The 9,824-nt window shown below is 41.0% G+C and overlaps 1 protein-coding gene across 3 annotated transcripts; it reads left to right on the forward strand.

The window, feature by feature from the left end:
* Positions 1 to 36: 36 nt before the first annotated feature.
* nxf1a (nuclear RNA export factor 1a) lies at positions 37 to 9,421 on the forward strand. 3 transcript variants are annotated; one of them, XM_049744052.1, is made up of 23 exons: positions 37 to 195; positions 367 to 454; positions 966 to 1,016; positions 1,871 to 2,099; positions 2,278 to 2,410; positions 2,497 to 2,580; positions 2,698 to 2,802; positions 3,215 to 3,295; positions 3,680 to 3,749; positions 3,916 to 4,004; positions 4,103 to 4,210; positions 4,287 to 4,396; positions 6,970 to 7,006; positions 7,297 to 7,365; positions 7,494 to 7,549; positions 7,624 to 7,731; positions 7,913 to 7,971; positions 8,063 to 8,178; positions 8,245 to 8,287; positions 8,409 to 8,487; positions 8,753 to 8,935; positions 9,012 to 9,072; positions 9,150 to 9,421. In XM_049744052.1, exons 1-23 carry the CDS (start codon positions 169 to 171, stop codon positions 9,186 to 9,188), a joined length of 2,025 nt encoding a protein of 674 aa, XP_049600009.1. In that variant the 5' UTR covers positions 37 to 168; the 3' UTR covers positions 9,189 to 9,421. The 3 variants fall into 3 exon arrangements, with proteins under 3 accessions (XP_049600009.1, XP_068505323.1, XP_068505325.1); XM_068649222.1 differs by lacking the exons at positions 37 to 195; positions 367 to 454 and adding an exon at positions 530 to 844; XM_068649224.1 differs by lacking the exons at positions 37 to 195; positions 367 to 454; positions 966 to 1,016 and adding an exon at positions 532 to 897.
* The last annotated feature ends 403 nt before the right edge of the window (positions 9,422 to 9,824 follow it).

The raw sequence follows: 9,824 nt of genomic DNA on the forward strand, positions 1-9,824 counted from the left end.
GGGTGTAACTCAATAACGGTGACGTCACAGGTTGGCGCCAATTGGAATATCGCGGAAACTGAAAAGTGGGACGACGTGTCATATGAATGTGAGCAGTGGTTAAACGACTCTGTCGTTGTTCTGTCGTTTCGTCGCGTCACAAACACCAGAAGAAATACATACACAAATATGTGGACAACGGTGAAAAGGCTCACGGTGAGTTCACAATTATGTACAGCTAACAGAATGGGACAGGTGCGGAAGGATAGCTAAAGCTAAATTAGCGAAACGAAGCCGCGCCTTGTCAAGAGAAAGTGTTTGCCCATCTAAGAGTGCTCTTTTAGAAACGATAATTTTGCTCTTTATTTTTATTAATTGACAATGTAGGTAAACCAGACAGGTACATTTGTGCCAGACATGGACACGCAGTGGAAATGTATGCCCAACCTGCAGGTCACACGAGCGCTACACCAAAGTAAGTTGATTTCGACTATTAAACGTTCATCAATTTGGATATATATGCTTTGATGCGATTTATTAGATGATTTTTATCTTTAATATAATATTAGTTATTTTGAACTGAGAGTGAACCTTTGCGCTTTGTTGTCTAAGGCGCATGCCCAAACGTGGTATGACGTTACCCTGTCATAACGTAACCCGGAAGCCGAAAGTGTACACATCCGCCATTTTAATGTCCACCACGGTCGTCGAAGCTAACTAGGCTACAATAAGGCGTTAGCGTGGCAACGGCCAGCGGTACCCTTTTTTCTTTGTTGTAGTGCCCTTGTTTTATTTGAAGATAACTTAATCTACTCGCATTACCAGTCATCCTTATAAACACAGTGGGGCACCTCGGCTGTTTTGGGTAATTATTTACGAACGCTCTCAAGAAGATGGCGGAAGGCGCCCATTACTTTGGTAAGTAATGTGTTTCAGTACGTCGTTAATCTTTTTCCTCTTTCCTTTCTGGTGCATTGTTTATTCAGGCTCTATGCTGTCAAGGGAGGTTAGATGCACTGGTTACACGACTCCAGGAGGTAAACTTTTTCCTACTCGGCCCCTCTTTTCTCCACTTGCTTTAATGGACCATATTATGTAATCACGGTTTGAAAGAGCGATCTCTATAGGAGACTACTCGTTCCGTCCTGTCTCTCAGTCATACTGACTTTGTTAGATACATATTTGCTTACTGTGTAGATTCACATGTAAACCTGGGTGTCAAGCTCGAGGCCTGCCACATCATTTTACGTGGCCCAAAGCTAATAGTGTGCGTCTACTTCCTGTTTCTCATTAAAATCTGTTCCAAAATTGCAACTTTGTTAAATCTTTGAACAATATATTTATTCAAGTGTCAAACTCATTTTTATCAAAGGTTGCTTCGTATTTAGTGTGTAATGGCCTGTTATATATTGATCCTTCTATCCATTTTTAAACTCCTTGTTCACCAGAGCCACAGGCCCACTGAAACCGGTTCCAGCTTTGAGCAAGAGGCAGGGTACAATCTGGACTTGTCTCCAGTCAATTATTCATAATGAAAAATACAGATTACTGTATAAGTATTTTTAAATTCAGATGTCCAGGCAAGTGGCTGGTTCAACTGTTGTTCAAAATAATGAAAATGTGTTACAATATCATAACTTTATTACATTAAAAGATAATTTGCTATTTGTTTAGCAACGAGTATTAAGTAAACACCCATTATGACTGGGGGCCTTTTTTTTTCCTCTCTTTTTTTTCAGCTTTGTTTTAAATGTTTGCTTCTTAAAACATTTTGAAATAGGCTAAGCTAATTTCTCAGTTTGCTGTATTTTCCCCTTAAATGATATGTATGGTTTTGATTAAAAATATAAAGTTGAATCAGTACACCTTATATTATGTATTTATTTTTCAGAGCATGACGACCGTACTGGATCGAGCAATCGCAACCGTAAAGGCAGAAGTTCCAATAAAGGTCGTGCTTATGAACGCTTCCGTAGAGACCGCCAACGTGGCGGCCATGGTGGTGGTGGCGGCAATGGAGGAGGATTTGGGGGTCCAGGACCACGCTCCAGACTTGAAGACACTGATGGAGATGTGACAATGAATGACAGCAGTCAAGACAATAGCAGTCAGAACAGATTGTGAGTATTGCATAGTTTTAACTTATTTGCTGCGTAGTTTAAAAGGCAATCCATATAGCTATTATAAAATATCACTATTATTTGTCAGTGGAAAGACAACACTTTGGATTGTAAAATGCACCCTCGTTGAAACTAATAGGTTTTGTCCTTTGTATTTATTTAATTATTGTATCTCTAGCACGCCTTACGGAAGGCCCTTTCGAAAAGACGGCCGAGACAGGCGACAAGGCAAAGGGGGAGGTGGCAGAGGAGGCTTTAGAGGAGACAGAGGCAGTGGAGGGCGAAACCGTGCCACATGGTTCAAAGTGACCGTGTGTATCCCATTCGTTACTACATCATCTGCACAATTCCTTTACTCTATTAATCTTCATATCTCTTACAATGGTGTTTTTCCTAGATTCCTCATGGGAAAAAATATGAAAAGAAATGGTTATTGACTGCGCTTCAGAACATCTGCTCTGTAACTTACACACCTGTTCAGGTGAGGCGCAGCATCTTTATGTTGAACACTTTTTTAACAACTCGAGTCACTGATGTAATGCAGAAAGTTCTTTTATTTTGAAGTTGTTTTTCACTGCATTACACTTTGCTATTCCAGTACCACGTTGACCATAACAAAGCCCATTTCTATTTGGACGATGCCGCCGCAGCCAACGCTCTGCATAAATGCTCTCACAAAATCACCGACACAGACGGCTACAAGGTGTGTAAGTTAATTAATTCCTTTAAAGCAGTGGTTCTTAACCTGGGTTCGATCGAACCCTAGGGGTTCGGTGAGTCGGCTTCAGGGGTTCTGCAGAGCTGGTATGCTCCCACTTTGAGGTCTCAATGTGTAAAGGGGGGCACTATTGTAAAGTTTGAAAATTATCTGGCGTTTCCATTTTTGAGTCTAGTTTTGTTTTAGCCAAAACAATCCAGCTGGTTTATTTTAATGCATGACGTCGTGTTGGGAGCGGATATGACGTCAAGTCATTGACTGGGCCGCCACCATTGCTTTTGAGTAATCCGCGAGACTGCCGGCTTATGGCTGTAAACCGTTGTACCACAAATAATGTGCATTTAACAAATGTTAATTGGGCCTCTTGTTTACGGATGTGACGTTTTTTCCTCTTAAGGTGGAAGTGCACGTCAATCGTAGCAATCCACCCAACTTCCTCCTGTCTGACCTCAAACCAGAAGATATCGAACATTTGAGGGTAAGTTAAAAATAATTTAGAAATCCTGTTACGTCTTTGAATGAGGAATTGAATATAACTCCTCTTTGATCCACCTAAAAACATGTTGTCTCAGTACTATGGATCCACTTAAACCATACCTATACCCTCTGGAAAATAACAGTGTTTATAAAGCCTCAGTTGTTGCTGCCCAGTTCTGTGGCATCTGACCTTTGACATTGTATTGCTCTTATTCCATCTTTCTGAAAGCTTAGGCTGATAAAGTGGTATTTATGTTATTGTATTGTAGCATTTAGTTCAGCGTGTTGGGACGCCCACCATAGTTCGCTACTAGTCTGAGCATCTGTGCTAAGAAGTCATTTTTTAAAATAATTAATTTGTAATCTTTATTGTATTCTAAAACAGCAGTGTATGGCAAAACGTTTTGATGGCTCACAACAAGCTCTGGATTTGAACAACATCCGGACAGACCCTGGTTAGTACGCATTCTCAATACTTTAGCTGCACCATTGGTATATTCAACAGTGTAATTGTGTACTGTGAATTTTTGTTTTTGCACTAAACAAACTGTTGCGGTCACAAGTAGCTAAGCATTTATTGTCATCTTGTCTGAACCGTGGGATCACATTTTCCTGTGACAGACCTGGTGTCCCAGAATGTTGAAGTCATCTTGAATAGGAAGACAAATATGGAAGCAGTCATCAAGATTATTGAAGAGAATATTCCAGAGGTGTGGTGAAAGATGCTTATAATAAATATACAATACAATCCCCGCCGCAACACATGCGCTTTTCTGATTTTTATACCAATCTGTTTGTCTATTGCTAGCTGACCAGCTTGAACCTGAGCAACAACCGTCTCCATAAACTGGATGACCTTAGTGAGTTGACTACAAAAGTGCCTAATTTGAAGAGCCTCAACCTTTCCCACAATGAGGTGAGTGTGGAAATAATAACCATTCATCAACACAGTTGTATGTTTTCACACCAACCATTATACTGTCATTGTTTAGCTGAAGTTAGACCGAGATCTGGACAAAGTCAAAGGCCTGAAGCTGGTTGAGCTGTGGCTGGTCAGGAACCCGTTGTGTGATCACTTCAAGGACCAGGCTTCATATATCAGGTTAGTTGACCATTCTGGCGGTTAAGATCTGTTGTTGTGCAGGGAACACACGAGTAATAATATCTATGCCAGATCGGTATGTCCAGAGGTGCGCGTGTGTGCAAAAACAAAAGAAGCCTTTGTCTTAGACAATGTTTGGTACCTCAGCAGGGAAGGATATGGATGATATATTGAGCAGAGCCAAGTGATTCCATTAATTTCTGTTTGTGTGTTTCCATCTAATTTCTTTGCAGGATCTCATTTGGTTCCAGATTTACTGTTTAATCACTTCGGTTATATTTTTTTCCCCCAGATATAGGATGGCGTTTAACGTTTTCTACTTCAGCTACAGATATTTTGCTTGCTGTCCTTGATGTCGTCTCAATTTGGAAAGCTGTCTTTTCTTTTCCAACTATGCCTGTGGGGAAATACTTTGGCAAGCTCTGTTCTATAATTCTCAGTGCTGCTGTGCCCAGCTCTCCCGCTGCTGAAATCCCCTGCAGCCATCCATCCCATAAACAGCAGCAAAACACCAATATACCATAGGTTAGTAGTCCTAGAATAGACAGAGGGTCCAGTAATCCTATGGAGTGCTGTGACAAAATGGCAAGGATCCTGAGCAGCGCTCCAACGACTTTATAGTGGTTGTGTATACAAGAGTGTGGCATAAAGAATGGCCTAACTTGCGTATGGATGAAGTAACAAAAGTGCACACAGCCAGTGACGCCCCCTTCCACTGCTAACACCCTTGCCCACTCGGCTTCCCGTATCAGGCGGGTATGGAAGGCTGGATAGCCAATGACGGGTAAGATCCCACCTCCGAAACTTTGGGACAACCTAAGGCAGGCACAGTCACGATTACCCAGCCTCAGTCCTGGCGTGCGCGGCCTCACGCCACCAGTGGAGGAGTGGGACTGGACAGGAGAAGCCGATGGGCGGAGGGGGACGCACGTTTGTCAATGAGCGGTGATGCGCCAACCAGCTGGCCCACCGAAATGGATGAATTTGCTTGAAAAAGCCTCTGGTGGAGACATTCTCAACTGATGTTTTACCTGGCCACAAGAAGAAAAACACTCCCTCTTCCATGCTGCTGGTGACTGTGACCAGAGCAAAAAAAAGGTCCAATCCTGCATGGCAGGATATCTGTAGTCTGATCTCAATGGCTTTGGCATTAGACATTGATCTCAATGGCTTTGGCATTAGACATTTCAAAGTCAATGATGGATTTTTTTCTATTTTAAGATTGCCGAGTATAGTACTTATTTGCCTTAGCAGTTACTAACGGATGAGCAGTGGGGGGCAGCTGGGCCCAGCTTACACTGAAATTGTCATCTTTTCAACTTTTCTCTTACGGATACTCGCCGAGCAACAAGCCTCCTCTTCTGACTTCTGCTTTCTTCACACTTTTACTTATAGGTTTTTGTCAAGCACATTAGTTTGTCTCTTTTTTATTTCTTCATCGTCAGCTACCATAAGATGTCACAAAAAGCTTTTGTTTTACTACTACAGAAGGAAGACGTGTGCAGATTTCTACTGCAGTTTTGGCTCTGTGGCTTGAGTCTGTGTATGCGTGTGTGTGTGTTTGTGTATGTGCTTCTAGAAAAGTGTGGTTGTTTCTTCCCCATGTCCGTATTGGGGGAGAGGGTGAGTACGCCTGCGGGTAAGTGCACATGGAGATGGTGAACAGTGTCGCTGCATGGTCTTAAAGGAAATAATTGCTTGCTGGGTTATATTGTGGGAATTTTCAGCATCTCCGCACAAGATGATGACATAAAATGGAAGAAAAATTATTATAAAAGTACAAAAACAAGTCAAGAAGTGTGGGTTCAGAAAGATTCCACATCATCTCTCTGCTTCTCTGACTCTGTATCATGACAGGAATCTTGATTTGCCCTAAATACCTTAAGAGCAGAAAACATGGCTTCTCACTTGAAGTCGAACACTCAACATTCATTCGCAAAGCACCTTGCAATCTTAATATGTTGTAGGGCGAACCTTAAGGTTTGCTTTTCAACAGCATTGACTGACAGCTTTTTATGAGTCTTCCATTCATAACTCCTGCGTAAGAAGACAAATGTGACGTGTTTAATGTGGTCAGTTTTCCATTAATAGTACTTTATTTTTATTACCTCCAATCCTGTTAAGTATCATGGATCTCAGGTGAGACAGAACCTCTCCTGCCTGACATGACGGTCTATAGTAGTCTACACGGACAACGACTTGCATTCGCTTTTGTTCTGTTGGATAATTTAGATCATCCATTTCAATTAACCTACCAAGCAAGTTTGGAGGAATGTGGGAGGATACCAGCGTACATGGGAAAAAGCCTGCACACGCATGGAGTAAATATGCAAAACCTACACACAAAAGCCTGAGCCAAGATCCAAACCGTAGAGTTCCGCCTTTTAAATTGTTTTGTTACCAGCAGTATTTCTGCAGAAGAGACAGTGTAGCAGTTTAAACTTGAGATGTTGGAGGCACACGGTGATGTCAAACAGGAGGCTGCTTGCCATCTGCAGCAAACACAATGTATTGTTATTGTTCCCTTTATGGTGATGATCTAATGCTCTTTGGGTTTCTTGTTCCCATGCCAGTGCTGTGCGGCAGAGGTTCCCCCGCCTACTTAAACTCGTGAGTTTATTTTTTGATTTATATTGTAATCTCTACTAGCGTTGACTTAATTTATTTGTGCTGGTGATATTCGTTGGTGCCTTGAGATGTGAGTGAATTAATGACATTGCTGTTTACATCAATGGGAAATGTGATTTAAGATACAAGTATTTTTGAGTTACTAGAGTGGTCACGGAACAAATGAAACTTATGTCTCAAGCTACCACTGCAGATTGGGGAAAAATGGGAGTCGTATCACATCTGTAAAATATCAGTTGAATGCTTATCAGGTTTTTGTGTGCTTTTTCTAGGATGGTAATGACCTTCCTCCGCCCATCGGATTTGACGTGGAAACACCCACCACCATCCCCCCTTGCAAGGTTACTACTTTTGTTTAGCGCAAAATAGTTGGGCATTTGGTTTAGATTGCCCAAGGAAAAGATAATACGCTGAATCACTTGACGATTGAAAGTCTGACCGCTGCGTGCATATTCATTTGGTAATCCAGGGAAGCTATTTCGGCTCAGATGAAATCAAGGGCCTCATCCTTCGATTCTTGCAACAGTGAGTTTTTGTCGCAAAACATCGAGACCAGGGCGCAACAATGCTCTAACTTGTCTATCACGTAATTTTGTCAGGTACTACAGTATATATGACTCTGGGAACAGACAGCCTCTCCTGGATGCTTACCATGACGGTGCATCGTTGTCCATCACAACACCTTTTTCCAACCAAAACCCTTCCAGGTAAAATGGCAAAAAAAAAAAAAAAAAAATTCATTTGTTGTCCTTCTTGCTTGAAGCAATTAAGTGTTCCAGCCGCTTTGTCTGCCATTGACCATCGGCAGTTCGGTTACAATTAGTTCTGATACGTTGTCGTGTTGAGTTTACAGTTTTCCCCGCAAACCCACAATTTTATTTGTTTTAGGTCAAGTCTGGGAGAGTACCACAAAGACACTCGAAACCTGAAACGGATCAGAGACTCGAGTAAGTAATGAGACTTTAGCGATAGCATTATCATTTTGGCGAGTAATGCCATGCCATGTTCTCATTCTGTGTAACTCTGTATCTCTTACAGCGATCCGCTTCAGACTGCTGAAGCACACGCGTCTCAATGTGGTGGCTTTCATTAATGAGCTACCCAAAACTCAGCATGACATCGCCTCTTTCACTATTGATGTAAATACCTACACGGTGAGTACCCTGTCAAGGCGCACCCTTGTTATATATTTGTTTTAACAGCTGTCTGTTTCTCAACAGAACACACTTCTGTCATTCACTGTCAGCGGAGTCTTCAAAGAGGGTGACTGTCATATTTGTTTATCTTCTCAACTGTCTTATTTTGATGGACGGACGGACTACTGATGTAATGTCTGCATTTTAATAAATATATGATTTTTTTTTTGTTTGTTTGTTTGTATTAGTTGCTGTCAATGGAAAATCCAGAGACTCTACAATGGCCTTCTCTCGAGTTTTTATCACAGTCCCTGCAGGAAATTCTGGGTAATTAATCCTCTGTCCTCCTTAAGTTTCAAAATAAAACCAACAGAAGTTAAATCGATCACGTAGCTTTGCCTTAATTAAAAAAAAAAAATCTTCGGCTTAACTGAATACACCAAACAAGGCAAAACAACATTGTAAGTCTAACGAATAACAACTTCTAAACCTTGTCCACATTCATGGCATTTCCAGTAATTTCAATGGATAAAGGTGATTTGAAATACAACTATAGTTGAACACTGACAATGAAGCCAAATGCGTCTTACAGCCTGTGCATAGTCAACGACCAGCTCTTCATTCGAATGGCCACGACAGAAGAGATTCGAAAGGCTTTTGTGGCACCTGCTCCAACGCCATCTTCCAGCCCGGTGCCCACTCTTACTGCACATCAGCAGGAGATGCTCACGGCATTCTCGCAGAAATCAGGCATGAACCTGGAATGGTCCCAAAAGTCAGTCTTATCCTAAATCTGCAAGGGTTTCTTTGATGCTTTATTCAAGCGTCTGAACAAGCATTTTTTGTTGCAGGTGTTTACAAGACAATGAATGGGACTTTAACAAAGCAGCGCAAATCTTCACACAGTTACAGGTAATTTATTTTTTAACGATCTGCATTTGGTACTATTTCCTGTTTGATGACACTAAGATATTTTTATGTCTTTCCAGGCGGAAGGAAAAATCCCTGATGTTGCATTCATCAAATAAGCTATTGATTCATACCTCTTGTAAGAATAAAAATAGTCGTTTTGTTTGATAATGTCTTATTTTGTTGGATAAGTATTGTCACAGAAAATGGTTGAGTAACAGTACAAGTTCTGTAGGTGTGGTTTTGTTTTAACAGCCAAAGTTGTCCGCAACTAATAGGACTTTTGAGGATTTTTGTTGTATGGATTCTGTATAGATTTTTTTTTTATTGTAATAAAAACATTTTGCCAGTTTTTGATATGGTCCTCATGTTTTATATTTGATATAGCTAATAAAATTCTTGAGGTATGTACTTCTCAAATGTAATGTTTTACTCTTTTCCAGTCTGAAAATGTCATTGTTCTTGATGTCTGTAGTCAGGCTTGTTTGTTTTATATATCACCCATCATTAGGACATGCCTGTTAATCTAGATCGAGGATAAGGGGCAACAGGTTGGTGCAGCTAGGTTTGTGGGTCAGTGTTACAGCACAGGAAGGACAGGTCTATTTGTGATCTATGGCTCTATGACTGCTTCCATGACATTCAGATTCATACATGATAGAAAGAGATACTAATGTATTAGAATAGCTAAAGCTACAGTATATTCTTAAAAATAACCCCCAAACTATCCCATTAAGGCAATATTTTGTAACCTT

Source organism: Syngnathus scovelli, chromosome 1 (genome assembly GCF_024217435.2).
Source record: "Syngnathus scovelli strain Florida chromosome 1, RoL_Ssco_1.2, whole genome shotgun sequence".
In the NCBI taxonomy this organism is placed as follows: domain Eukaryota; kingdom Metazoa; phylum Chordata; class Actinopteri; order Syngnathiformes; family Syngnathidae; genus Syngnathus; species Syngnathus scovelli.

Coding starts and splice junctions, on each gene's coding strand:
- nxf1a (XM_049744052.1), top strand. CDS start 169: ATGTGGACAACGGTGAAAAGGCTCACG. Junction 2,411..2,496: donor CCACATGGTTCAAAGTGACC/GTGTGTATCCCA, acceptor TGTTTTTCCTAG/ATTCCTCATGGGAAAAAATA. Junction 7,972..8,062: donor GAAACGGATCAGAGACTCGA/GTAAGTAATGAG, acceptor TATCTCTTACAG/CGATCCGCTTCAGACTGCTG.